Source organism: Rhinopithecus roxellana, chromosome 4 (genome assembly GCF_007565055.1).
Source record: "Rhinopithecus roxellana isolate Shanxi Qingling chromosome 4, ASM756505v1, whole genome shotgun sequence".
Taxonomy (NCBI): domain Eukaryota; kingdom Metazoa; phylum Chordata; class Mammalia; order Primates; family Cercopithecidae; genus Rhinopithecus; species Rhinopithecus roxellana.
This window is the reverse complement of record NC_044552.1, coordinates 159,370,150-159,384,705: the sequence shown is the minus strand read 5'-3', so window position 1 is coordinate 159,384,705 and position 14,556 is coordinate 159,370,150. Positions and strand designations below refer to the sequence as shown.

The 14,556-nt window shown below is 41.0% G+C and overlaps 1 protein-coding gene across 5 annotated transcripts in view; it reads right to left on the bottom strand.

Moving 5' to 3' along the window:
• Positions 1 to 14,556, bottom strand: part of CCN6 (cellular communication network factor 6) — an 18,750-nt gene extending 4,194 nt beyond the window's left edge. The window contains exons 1-5 of one of the 5 annotated variants that reach the window (XR_004056886.1): positions 14,475 to 14,523; positions 14,231 to 14,301; positions 6,145 to 6,442; positions 2,089 to 2,331; positions 159 to 222 (exon numbers count right to left, since the gene is read on the bottom strand). Coding sequence is in view for 3 of the 5 variants with exons in the window: in XM_010359886.2 (XP_010358188.1) it covers positions 2,089 to 2,331; positions 6,145 to 6,442; positions 14,231 to 14,332 (643 nt within the window). In the remaining 2 variants the exon portion in view is untranslated. Of the gene's footprint in view, positions 1 to 158; positions 223 to 2,088; positions 2,332 to 6,138; positions 6,443 to 7,350; positions 7,414 to 14,230 lie in introns of those variants that run through there. The other 4 variants (XR_004056885.1, XM_010359887.2, XM_010359886.2 and 1 more) reach the window with 4 other exon arrangements.

The following is a 14,556-nucleotide window of genomic DNA, read 5'->3' as shown; positions in this document are numbered from 1 at the left end:
AGAAAAAAAAAAAAAAAAAGCCTTCTTCATAGGAAATAGTCTCTTTAAAGTATGTGCTCTATTAATTGATACTAGGACACTGCTTTCAGTGTTATTACAGTAAAGTCTCTTGCAATTGCACATAGAACTGAGGAGAGGAAGCAGAAACGTGAAGATACCTGGAAGGTAGACAACAGTTTAAAGACCTCAATGCAGGAAGCAGATTAGAAGCTTGGCACACATCTGCAATAAATAAACGCAGGTTAGATTACCGTGTTACCAGTAATCCTCCTTGTTAAACCAAGAGCTGTAGTTCAGGAATTCACCATTCATTAAAAAGCAAGAAAACTAGAAGAGATTTTTTAAACAAAGCTTAGTGTTTGGTGAGCACTGAAAAAAGCATGAGGGCATTATGTCATTGCATGCTTCATACTGACCTAGCAAAAGCTAGATTCCAACCATTGACTATAAATTACTGTCACAAATATATCTTAAAGTATGTGTTTTTGTCATTATGGTTAATTTTAAAAGCCAAATTCCTGTGTGGGCCATAAATACAATTTCACAGTTAAGCAAAGAAGAGACGTTAGACTGAACATATACTTCATTTGAAACACATCTAGCTCTAAATCGCAAAACACTAGAGAACACTTCAGGAGATTTTCTCGTGTTACCTGACAAGGCACTAACTACCAAGACTGACTATCTGATGCCTTTCCCAACCAAGGTCAAAGTGAATCCACTGAACTGCTCTAACTTCTAAAATGAGACCAACCTGAACTTGATCCAAAGGGCTTCGCTCGTGGAAAACTGCTCTAAGGTAGTCTTTCCAGGGAAGTTTATGCATGGGTTCTAAGAACCTTATATTGAATCACTAAAATCCAATGCAGAAAGCTAACTGTTCTGTACATTTTGAAAAAAAAAATAACAATAAGGATAGGGCTTATAATTTCAGAGGTTTTAGAGCATTAACAGTGTCATGCTGTCAACTGAACATGTCTAGTAAATGCAAATTCACCACAACCTGGTAAATTTTTTTTCTAATTAACTGACAAAACTGGAGTTCCTTTTATAGTTAGTTTTTAAATATCTAAAACTCATTTCTCTGCTTATGGTTGCCTTTATTAAATATCCACTTAATAAAATTGAACTTACGAGTTGTCAACATATACAAGTATTCTGCATTTCCATCGCACCTCTCACTAAGCTTTAAACTTTAAGAAAAAGCCATTCTTGATTTCTGGATGAGAACACAGAGATGTGAACAAGAACCAGACTTCGATGTTACCCCTTCCGAGTCCTTCCTCTTCTATACTTTATTTGCTGGTGGTTTTGAAACTCCTGTTCCCAAAATATGCTGATGCTTAAATAAAATGCTAACTTAGAGCAGACCAGGATACAAGGTTTATGAATATACTTAAGCTGTTTGCAAATGGTCAGGTATACAAGATGAGTAATGAAGAATCACACTTCAGTTTTCTGAGTACATAGATACATGGGTAACCTACTTAAAAGTGCCTGTGTGTGTGTGTGTGTGTGTGTGTGTTTACAGAGAGAGATTAGCAATTGAACTTCAATTTCAGAGTGAATGAACGGACTTCCTATGAGATTTCTATTTTTAGAAATAATATTTACAAGTTCAAAATATGTGTCAGTTTTTATTTTCAGCAGTAGCCTCTCATTTCTGCCTGTATCACATAGAAATGTTGCCTTTTAAAATTTGGGGAAGTGGATGGTCAAACTTCTTGCCCATAATAGAACAACACAAATAAGTTATTCCAGGGTACATGTGAACAATATTTGGTCAATTTTCCTGAGAAGAGTTTGGGAATAAGCAGAGGTGTAAGATTTTAGAAGAGCTTCCTGACCTAGTAGATCTTTTAAAAATGTTTTTAAATGTTTCACCAGAAAATTCTAAAACATTATAACATTTCCTTTTCAGACGTTTATCCCTGTCTGAGGCAAAGATTGAGTAAAATGATACACTCAAACTATATCTCACTCTGACCACCAATCAGTAAGTACTTACTGAGTACTTATGGTACATAAAAGGAACATGAAGGAATACCACCAAGGTCATACATGAAAAATAGCTCTACTTATGAGCACCTGGCATTGTTTTGTAGCTTGTTGAAAGCTGCTGTAGTAATGGTTCCAGGCCACAGTTTGACTGATCAGACTTCTTTCCACCTTTAGCTCCAGAGCAGTGACTGTCAGCCAGCTTTGGTATGAACAGAGGCGTGCATCCAATGGCGCCACTCACACAGAGGCAGCTAAACAAGGGGTTGGGCTGAAACACTTGGCCATTATAATAATGTACCTGGTTGAACTCGCATCCAACAGCTACAAGGTCTGAAAAGAGAAAAGAGCAAAATTGCCAAAGAAGCCATAACCTGTGACAGTGTAGACCTCCAATTATGAACCTAGGAAGGAATGGATTATCTCCTGTATGAAGTATAGCTCTCAACCTCTTAGGTTCCATTTGGAACCTCCTTCATGGGACATCTGTAGAAAGGTTTCTAAAGTGAGGCATTTTCATTATATTGTAGGCTATATACCCCACATGGTCACTTCCAGAATTAAGACCAAGTAAAGATCCTGTAAAATCACCATAAGAATAGTTGATAATAAATCTGAGATAGGTTGATGTCTAGTGAGACAAGTTTTCCCAGACATCCAACAATAGGCTAGGATATATTCTTAGGAAGACAGGATAAGTGAATGTCTGAAGAAACTATAGTTAACTACAGAACTGCAAGGTACTGACGGGTTTTGTTAAGAGATTGTAGGAGAGTTTCACTTCCTCTGAGGGGTATTCTTGACCTTCTGGATAGGCTCTTCCCCAAGTGCGGTCCTCTAATCCCTTGGCAGTACCTGAGACAGTTTTAGGGGATCTGCAAGGTCAAAACTCTTTTCCAAGTACTAAGATGTGGCTGGCATTTTTCACTGTGTTGGTATTTGCACTGGTGTACAAAAGCAACTGTGGCTAAAACTGAACTGCTGGTGCCTTGGCATGAACCAAACTGTAGAAGTAATCTTGTATTTTTCCTTGCCAGGTACTTACCCTTTAAAAGGGGGGGGGGGGTTACCTAAGAATGTCCTTGATGGCACAGTATAAAGTATTAATTTTATTAAATCTTAATCATCAAGCACTGGTCTCTTTAATATTCTATGTAACAACATAGGAAATATACATAGAATATTCCAGTGAATAGCTGTCTTGAAACTTCAGCAAATGACTGTCTCAGGGAACCTTAAGGAACCACGTCATTGGTAAAGTTGTGAGCTGAGCTAACCACTTTTTTTAGTGGGAATTTTACTTGAAGAAATGACTGATGATAAACTGGTTATTCAGACTTGTGTATTTTGGAAACATTTTTTTTTTTTGAAAATGAGCAAACTGAGCCTGTCACTTCAAGGAAAACAACTGTGACAGCATTTTTTTGTCAATGCGAGAATTCAAGATTTCAAGGAAAAATTCAAATTTTGGAAAACTTGTATCCATCACTGAAATCTTTATATTTATCCAATATGTAGACTTTTCCGGTGAGGATGACATTAATGTGATTTTTTTAGACGTTACATAATTGTGTCAATATTTTGAACATCTCTACAACACAGTAAACATATTTTCCAAATGAACAATGCATAGAATGGCAAAATTATGCATGAGTAAAAGATCTATTCCAAATGGGTCTTGGATAGACTGATGCATTTTAACATCACAGAGTTGAAAGTTCATTGATGTGGTTTCATTCCATGATGCAGCTAATTTTTAAGACACTATCACTTGTCAAGTTTTAACATAATATCAATAAACATAAAAGTATATTCACAATTATCTGAAAAGCCTGTTAAAATATTCCTCCCTTTTCAAATTACATATCTGTGTGATGCCAGATTTTCTTCACATATTTCAACCAGAAAAACACATAGTAACAGATTGAAAGAAGCAGCAGATGTGTGACTCTAGCTATCTTCTATTGAGCTAGACACTAGAGAGATTTTCAAAACATGTAAAACAATGACACTCTGACTAAATTTTTCTTTGGAAAATAAGTTATATGTTTTTTCATAACAACATTATTCTTATTAATCTGCAATGGGTTTATTCTTTTTAAATGAATTAATAAATATTTCTAAATTTCTAATCCATCAAATATCAATGGATAAAACCCACATAAAAGCTCTTTAGGTCCTCATTAATTTCTTAGAGTGTAAACGGGTAATTTTTAGACTATAAAGGGGTCATTTCTAAGACTATAAAGGGGTCCTCAGATCAAAAAGTTTTTAAAACGTTGCTCTTGATCAGGGATCATCAAATTTTCTGCAAAGAGCCAAATAGAAACTATCTTAGCCTTTGCAAGCCAGAGAGTGTTTGATGAAAACTACTGACTCTGCCATTGAAAAGCAGCTGTAGACTCTACGTTCATGTGCCATGTTCTAATAAAGCATTATTTACAAAAACAGGCTGTTGGCTAGATTTGACTCTCAGGTCATAGTTTGGGGCCCTAGTTATAGATTATCCCCATTCCTATCCTCGTGTCTATGCTCTGTTAAAAGTCTCATCACATTTTGTGTTAAATTACTTATGGAAAGGTCTGACCCCTTAATATTTGATTCTCTGAGGCCAAGGCCTGTATCTCTTGTTTTCCCTGTCATGTCCTCAGTTGCTGGCCACAGTGCTTGGCTGTGTAGTGGATGGTCACTAAGCGTTTGTCGGGTTAATGAAATAACCTGCCCAGCTTGGAAAAAATGGGTGTCCTGAATGCCACATTGTTTGATAGGTCATGTTTTCCTTATAGGATTCCAATAAATAACATTTTTGAGAGCCTACTGAATACCAGATATTGTGCTAGGTGTTTTATGTCATTATTTTATTTGATCCTCCCAGCAATTCTATAAGCTAGGAAGTACATATTATGTAACTGAGGCACAGAGAGAATAAACAACTTGATCAAGTGTATTCAGTTAGCAGAGCAGTCAGGACTTGAACCTAGATCCCACATTTTTAACCATACAATACAGTGCTGGCAGGGGCATCAGGCTATCAAGCTTGAGCACTCTACACATTCAGCGTGACTCCAAAGATAGGCTCTCATTCCGTGGCTCATAACCAAACTTCTGATCGTAATTTGCCTTCCTGCTTAGACTTTTCTGCAGACGGACTAAACTGCCCAGGTGACATGAGTGTTTCTCTTTCCTTAGAAATTTTATTTTTTTATCCTAAATTATTTGGCATCCTGAAATAGTGTCAATGTTTAGATGATCTGAATCAGTCTCCAGAGCCTAGTCACACAAGGCTGAGGGTCAGATTGTGGTTTGGGGTGACCTCACCTTTTTTTTTTTTTTACAAATCTGCTGAAGTAAAAAGCACAGCACCTCAATCATTAGTTGGCAAAGCTGAGGTTAAAGTTGTATCTCTGGCCGGGCGCGGTGGCTCAAGCCTGTAATCCCAGCACTTTGGGAGGCCGAGGCGGGCGGATCACGAGGTCAGGAAATCGAGACCCTCCTGGCTAACACGGTGAAACCCCGTCTCTACTAAAAAAAAAATACAAAAAACTAGCCGGGCGAGATGGCGGGCGCCCGTAGTCCCAGCTACTCGGAGGCTGAGGCGGGAGAATGGCGGGAACCCGGGAGGCGGAGTTTGCAGTGAGCTGAGATCCGGCCACTGCACTCCAGCCTGGGCGACACAGCGAGACTCCGTCTCAAAAAAAAATAAAAATAAAAATAAATTAAAAAAAAAAAAGTTGTATCTCTGAATACTGGGTATACATTCTAATATTTTTAAGCAGATTATTTTTTGTTACAGAAAAGGCTGAAGTTGGATTGTTTTTGACAGTATTAACAAAAGCTGTCATTTTGTAGCACTTTAAGAAGTCAGACTCTAGATAATTCCTTTTATTTTCTATCATTAAAAGCAATTACCTGAGAAGAACTGCAAGATCACCTCAACGCAATGAAAATAATGGGTTTCTGAATGTGTGCAAGCATCTGCTAATTTCACGTAGTATCCAATACAATGGAGCCAGTCCCACTGGTGCATGAAAACTAAACCCACCTCATATTTAGCCAAACTAAGCTGATCACTCAAAGCTAACAATTGCAGGAGAGAAATCTGTCTAGACTCAATCTTTTCCAGCAGGTTCAGAAAGAGACACTTACATGCACACACTCCAGTCTCGTACCTAGGCCTGTCTACTGAGTAGTCACAGTACAGCCCTTTATGTGGGTCACAGAGGTCAGCTTCATTGCAGATTTCCCCTGGTTGCTTGGCACAGATTTTACAGCATCCACAGCCATCTCTCACCAGGCTCACTCCAGGAGGGCAATGGGGCTTCTGATGAGGGCATTTGCAGGGCCAGTGACAAAACTGTTTACGCTGATGTGCATCTGACACTTCTCCAGGCCTTCCTTCGGGTGTTGTATCTAACGGTCCAGTGCCCTGTGTCCTGCAGCAGAACTTCATTTGATAATAAAGGTGATGTTAGAAATAGCTTCTCTATGTAATAGTATAATAGGAATAGAAGATTTCCCACAAACAGGTAGTACACAGTGTGGTGAGTTATAATCATTACAACACCTATCAGCATTTGACAAAATTACTCTCCTTAAACTATTCTTCACTCAACCTCCCAGACTCTTGGAGGCTCTTATTCCACTCTTATTCCTCCTTTCTCATTGACTGCTCCTTCTCACTCTCCTTTGCCAGTTTCTTCTCATCCTCTTTAATCCATAAACCTCAGAGCCCCATGGATAAGGCCTCTAAAGTATCTTCCCTCACTAATATCTTTTATCTCCAACTCATACCCTCTTCTGAACTCAAACTGCCTACTTAACATCTCCACTTGGATGTTTAATAGGCATAGGAAATTTAATATGACCAAAAACAAGCCCCCAAGCTTCCCCCCGAATCTGTTCTTCCACACCCTTTCCCATTTGAGCAAATGCCAATATATTTCCAAAATACCTTGATGAGGCCAAGGCCTGTAGATCATGCTTGACTCTTCTCTTTCACATTTTACATCTAATTCCATCAATAAATCCTGTTTATTACACCTTTAAAAACACCCACACGAATCATTTATTGATGCCCTCTCTGTTACCGTCATAATCCAAGTCACCCTTGTTCACTTGGATGATGACAATAGCCTCCTGAAGGTTCACCTTGCTTGCTCCTTTGTTCACTTGACATCCAGGATGATTCTTTAAAAATAAGCCAGTTCATATCACTCTTTGCTCATATGGAGTGAATTCCTCATGGCCTCCCATTTCAATGTAAAATTCAAAGTGCCGCCATGGCCCTGCATCATGTGCTCCCCCTCCCCATATTACTTTGCCCACTGCCACTCACCACTTTGGTGCCCCCACACCAACCACACCAGTGTCCTTGTTCTCTGACTCCAAGCACAGTCTGCCCCTAGATATCTTCATGGCTCACTCTTTTATTGTCTTCAGGTCTGTGCTCAAATTTCTCAGTGAGGCCCTCTTTGACCACTCTTTGTGAAAGGGCACCCTATCCCAGTCCTTTCGCCATAGAGTTTACCACCTTTCTTACCACCTACACATTTCAGTTGTTTACTTTCTGATACCTGCACCAAGAATGTAAGCAACTTGAAAGCAAGGTCTTTGCCTAATGTCTGTCTTGACGACTGCAATCTTCATAAATCACTTTGAGTGGTTATTTCAATCAACCTTCATAGCAACAGTGTGGAGTGGTGATTATACCATGCGATAGGCAGATAATGGTCCCCTCAAAGATGTCCATGTCCTGATCCCTGGAGCCTGTGCATATATGTTACCTAAAACAATGAAGGGGAGTTTGCATATGTGATCAACTTAAGAATCTTGAGGACGGATTAGAGACTTAAATGTTCAACCTAATACCATAAAAACCCTAGAAGAAAACCTAGGTAGTACCATTCAGGACATAGGCATGGGCAAGGACTTCATGTCTAAAACACCAAAAGCAATGGCAGCAAAAGCCAAAATTGACAAATGGGATCTAATTAAACTAAAGAGCTTCTGCACAGCAAAAGAAACTACCATCAGAGTGAACAGGCAACCTACAGAATGGGAGAAAATTTTTGCAATCTACTCATCTGACAAAGGGCTAATATCCAGAACCTACAAAGAACTCAAACAAATTTACAAGAAAAAAACAACCCCATCAAAAAGTGGGCAAAGGATATGAACAGACATTTCTCAAAAGAGGACATTCATACAGCCAACAGACACATGAAAAAATGCTCATCATCACTGTCCATCAGAGAAATGCAAATCAAAACCACAATGAGATACCATCTCACACCAGTTAGAATGGCAATCATTAAAAAGTCAGGAAACAACAGGTGCTGGAGAGGATGTGGAGAAATAGGAACACTTTTACACTGTTGGTGGGATTGTAAACTAGTTCAACCATTATGGAAAACAGTATGGCGATTCCTCAAGGATCTAGAACTAGATGTACCATATGACCCAGCCATCCCATTACTGGGTATATACCCAAAGGATTATAAATCATGCTGCTATAAAGACACATGCACACGTATGTTTATTGCAGCACTATTCACAATAGCAAAGACTTGGAATCAACCCAAATGTCCATCAGTGACAGACTGGATTAAGAAAATGTGGCACATATACATGATGGAATACTATGCAGACATAAAAAAGGATGAGTTTGTGTCCTTTGTAGGGACATGGATGCAACTGGAAACCATCATTCTTAGCAAACTATCACAAGAACAGAAAACCAAACACCGCATGTTCTCACTCATAGGTGGGAACTGAACAATGACATCACTTGGACTCAGGAAGGGGAATATCACACACCAGGGCCTATCATGGGGAAGGGGGAGGGGGAGGGATTGCACTGGGAGTTATACCTGATGTAAATGACGAGTTGATGGGTGCTGACGAATTGATGGGTGCAGCACACCAACATGGCACAAGTATACATATGTAACAAACCTGCATGTTATGCACATGTACCCTAGAACTTAAAGCATAATAATAATAATAAATAAATAAATAAAAAAGAATCTTGAGGTTATCACTCTTGATTATCCAAGTGGGCTCAAGGTAATCACAAGTACATTGGGTCCACCGGGGAAGGAGGCAGGCATGTCAGAGAAGATGCAATGGCAGAAGCAGAAGTAGAAGCAATGCTGTTGCTGAAAGCGGTCATGGTCCTAGGAAGTCAGACAGCCTTTAAAAGCTAGAACAGGCAAAGAATGGATTCTCCCCTGCCGCCTCCGGAAGGGCGGCAGTCCTGCCAACACTTGATTTTAGCCCTGTAAGACCCACTTTTGGACACCAGATGTCCAGAACTGTAAATAATCTTGTTGCTTTAAGCCATTCAATTTGGTGATTTCTTACAGCAGCAATAGGAAACTGTATACTCCATTTTATCAATGAGGACCCTGAGACTCAAATTATTTAAGTTGTCCTGTGTAACAGATCAAGAGGCGATTTAAATCAGGCAGGCAGGTTCCAGAGCCTAAGCTCTCAACACTTACCCTCCTTCCTTTCCTAGTCCAACTCCTACTGCAACCCAGCTTTGATACTGAGCAAATCACCGAATCTCTGCATCTGTTTCTCCAGGCTAGACCTCATCCCTTAGGCTTACAACTTATTCATTGCTACTGGACATATGTACGTTGAGGTTCTACAACTACCCTCTCCCTTACAAACTGCTCCTCAACTAGCAGTTCCCATTTTACTGAATGGCATCACCATTCACTCAGGGCGCCTAGTCAGGAAGCTGAAAACCATCTGGATTTCTTCCTCTCCCTCATCCTTCACACCTGAAAGTGTCTGACCTACAGGAAAGGTGAAAGCACTTACGCACAGCATTCAGAGCCCTCCTCGTGTCTTGCAGTTCTTGTAAGCATTAGGTTCCAGAAAGTTAAAGTGCCTGCAGTTCCCTGCATATGTGATGCTGTTCCTCCTGCCTGGAACATTCTGCCCAGACCCTGTTCCTTCTTCATCTACTTATCCTTCAAGGTTCTGTTTCAGTAACATCTTTTCCAGAAAGATTCCTGTAACTTCCCTGCCTTGCACAATTTTAAACTGAAATTACCCATGTAAGTGCCTATCTCTTCCACTAGCCATAAAGTCACTCAACCTCAGGTGCTTGTGGTTTGTTTGTGAGTATACCACCAGCACTTAGCACAGTGCCTGCCAATTCACTTATGTAAATAACTCTTAATATTTATTTGATGGAACTGGGGGCTGTTGAATTGATTCCTAGATCTAAGTCAATTTGCACCTCAAAAACTCTACATTTAGAAGTATCTGTATGAAATTCCACCTAATATTAAACACTCAGCCTTTTTTCCTACCACTGGTAAAACACGTATGCCCCAGCAAAGAGTAACATGTCAGCTGCCATTCAAAAGTTGCATGCATAACATGAGAATGGGTTTTGATGGGGAGGATAGGACACTGCTGGGCTTCTGGAGAAGGAGCAGGGGAAAAGGAAACACCAAAGTGGAGAAGGGAGTAGAAATAGTAAAGCTAGAATCCTAAAAAACGTTTAAACTTAAAAATTTTTGCCTACTCAGTTTTGCATAGGTTCAGCTATGGCCACCAGTGATTCAGGATGCCGGGTTCCGTGGCCTCTTTGCTGGTCTCATGTCCGTGAAATCTCTTCAGTCCCCGCTCTTGCCCCACCTCTCTAAGGCATTTGACGCTCCTCTACCTTGGATTTCATTCCATCTGGTCCCCCCAATACACCCCTTACTTTTCAACGTACTTTCTCAGTCTCCTCCACAGGCTCCTGTTACCCTGAATTTGACTTAGAGTTAGGCCTATTGGTGTTTCTTAGCTTTAACGTATTGCTTGCCTCACTTTACACACTGTCTCTTGGCAACCTCACCCACCCCCTTGCCTTCAGTTTTCATCCTATGCAAGTTTGAAATCTAAATTTCCAACCTGGACTTCTCCACTGAGCCCTAGACCCATGAGCTAACTCCCTACTGGACATCTCCACCCAGATGTTACCTAAAACAATGAAGGAGAGTTTGCATATGTGATCACCAGGAAATACTCAAGTCCAAAAGTCATCATTTTTCACTCTTCAAAGTCTGGAGTCAGGAATCTGGATTCATCTATGTCGTCTTCCTCTCTCTCACCTCCTATGGCCGTTCAGTGACCTATCCTATGTATTCTATTGTCCTTATCTTCCCAGAACCAGATGCTCTTCCCCATTTCACTGCTACTAAGTAAGCACTATCACTACGAGTTCCTGACTGGTCTTCCTTCCTCCAGAATGACTATTCAAGTGTATCTACTACATTGCCGCTGGAGGAATCCCTTTAAAGAACATGTCTGGTTATATTACTCCTCTCCTTAAAGCCCAATCTGGGGTTCCCCACAGTCTATACTGGGCAACCTAAACTTCTGGGCCAGGTATCCAAAGCCCTCCATTGCCTACCTCTTGAGCTTTAGCTCTCACACACTCTCCTTCCATGGCTTGCCATTTGCTGGACTCCCTGGGTTGGTTTTCTCCTCCCTGCTTTTTCTCGTGTTCTTTCTAACAAAAGGCACACTCCCAAAACTGCCCCCCTGGATGCCTCTTTATCTCTCCAGTTTTGAAGCATTTCCAGATCATCTCTGAGGTCAAAAGGTAACACTGTTGACATCCAAGGATAAAGAGAAAATCATAACAGTAGACTGAGAAAAGCATTACATACAGAATTACATTAAATATGAGGTCTGACTTCTCATCAAAAGACAGAGGAGGAGGAAGAGATGTGGAAGAAGATGCCCAAAGACAATGTTGAAAGGAAAAAAAAAAACCCAACCTGTCAACCCAGAAATATATGGCCAGTGAAACTATCTTTCAAAAATGAAGCTGAAATAACCTGTAATCCCAGCACTTTGGGAGACTTAGGCGGGTGGATCACTTGAGGTGAGGAGTTCAAGACCAGCCTGGCCAACATGGCAAAACTCCATCTCTACTAAAAATACAAAAACTTAGCCAGGTGTGGCAGCGTGCACCTGCAGTCCCAGCAACTCGGGAGGCTGAGACAGGAGAATCGTTTGAACCCAGGAGGCAGAGGTTGCAGTGAGCTGAGACGCGCCACTGCACTCCAGTCTGGGCCACAGAGGGAGACTCCATCTCAAAATAAAGAAAGAAAATCATAATAGTAGACTGAGGAAAGGGGGAAGCATTACATACAAAAGTACAATAAAATTGAGATCTGACTTCTCATCAAAAGAAGGAGGAAGAGGGAGAGAGAGAGAGAACAAGATGCCCAGAGACAATGTTAAGGGCGGTGAGGAGGGTGGGAATCCTGTCAACCCAGAATTATATAGCCAGTGAAACTATCTTTCAAAGATGAAGGTGAAATAAAAACCATTTCTGGGTAAACACAACCTAAGAGAAATTGTTGCTAGCAGGTCTGCTTCACAAGAAATACTAAAGGAGGATCTTCAGTCTGCAGATCTTCTGTTATGATAGTAACTTAGAAATACAGGAAGAAATGAAGAGGCCTGGACATAGCCAATATGTGGGTAAATATAAAGAATCTTATATTTTTCTCTTTTCCTCAGACATATTTTGATTGTTTTCGACAGCAAAATTTCAAGACAATAAGCGGCACTAGAATGGTGCAATAGAAAGAATAAGCATTTTGGCAATAGATCCGAGCTTTGCAAGAGCTCTGTGATCTTACAGAACTTCCCACCATTTGATCTCCTCTGTAATATGGGATTAGTAATGCCAACCCTTAAAGTTGTTTTGATAATTAAGATTTATTATTATATAACCCTCGGCACCCTTGGGCTGGGCGCAGTGGCTCACACCTGTAAACCCAACATTTTGGGAGACCGAGGCAGGAGGATCACTTGAGGTCAGGAGTTCAAGACCAGCTTGGCCAACATGGCAAAACCCTATCTCTACTAAAAATACAAAAATCAGCCAGGCGTGGTGGTGCACGCCTGTAATCCCAGCTACTCGGGAGGCTGAGGCACAAGAATCACTTGAACCCAGGAGGTGGAGGTAGAGCCGAGACTGTGCCACTGCACTCCAGCCTGGGCAACACAGTGAGGCTCTGTCTCTAAATAAATAAATGAAGCACCTAGCACAGTATTTGGCACATAGCAGATATTCAGTAAATGCTAGGTATTATCAGGTATTTTATGAATTTATGAATTCATAAAAGCAAAGTTAAGCACAAAATAATCCATTCTTACCTCTCTGTGTGTAACACCTTTCTGTGTTTGTTGTTGTTTATTTTATACACATCTCTCTGTGTTGGAATACTTGCTGTCTAAGAACATGCAGCTGCTCTCAATCCACAATGACAGGCTTTTTCTCAAGAACAGTGGAATAGGAGACACACAGACAGGGGAGTGAGCCCCTCCACAGAACAGCAGCAATGACCTAGACCACTGACATTCTTGCATGTCTTTTGAAATCGTAAATATCTCTCTATAGGGGATAACAACTTCCAATTCCTTGTTTTCTAAGATATATCTACTACTTATGGTCCCAATCCCCTACTAACTCACAGACACGCCCGTGTTTTCTAAATCACCAGATTTCAAAACTCTGTCGCCTGTCTACCGTGTAAATAAATCAACAATGAAGTCACCTTGTTTTCATCTTCTTATTTAAAAAGACTAAGGCAATGAATTGCTCATAGTAAGTTAAACTTCCCTTTGGTCTGTTGCTTGAAATACTTCCAAGCCTCCATAGACTGCTTCCCTTTCAGGGAGTGAGAAACACATGGACTGAGAAAAGACAAAGTAAGACAATGTTTTAAAAATGTAAATGTTTGTTCCAAAGTGCCGCTTTCAAACAAGGCAGGCTTAACTGGAAAAAGCCGCTGTCAAAATTCGTTTTTCCAGGGGCTCTTTGCACATTTTGCAGACAGCAATGGAAAGTTGAGCCTCCGCCTGGAGCTGGCATGGAGAAACACTGTTTCCCACACTGTGCCAGGCTATGCCTTAGACTCTGCTACAAAAATATATAGGAAAGCGTGGGGCTGTTCAAACATAGCGAAAGGAGGCTTCAGTGCCGTTACCTGAAAGGGAGAAATGTTTTACATTTCTTTCATGAAGCCCATGAACTAACACAGAACTTTATTTGGAAAGAAAAATGGCTTCCTATTTCTTATGAAGTAGTTGCACAAGCCATTGATCCTCCCTCTTCCCCATCTTCGTTTTGTTTAGTTTTGGCCTGAAGAACTGAGGATGGCTGTAGTCTCCGGAAGGGAAAGAGTCGGGGGAGAGGACTTACCTGTGCCAGGCCAGCAAGCAGAAGAGTGGAGAAGAGGAGTCCCCGCATGTCGCTGGGACCGTGGAGCCACCCTGAGGGGTAGAGAAGTCGCCGCTTGTTCATTGCTCCGGGTACACAAAGCTCCCCTGTCTCCTCTGCAAACCCCAAGCTCCTCTGCACAAGAACACACACCCTCCACCTCCCACACTACCAACTCTCAGCCTGCACTTTTATTTTTAAGGATCCGTTTTAATACCCTGTTTACTTTCATGGGACTCTTCTACTACCTGCCTTCGCTGTGAGCGTGTCACAGGTCAGGAGCGGGCGAGCACTTTCCTCCCGGGACT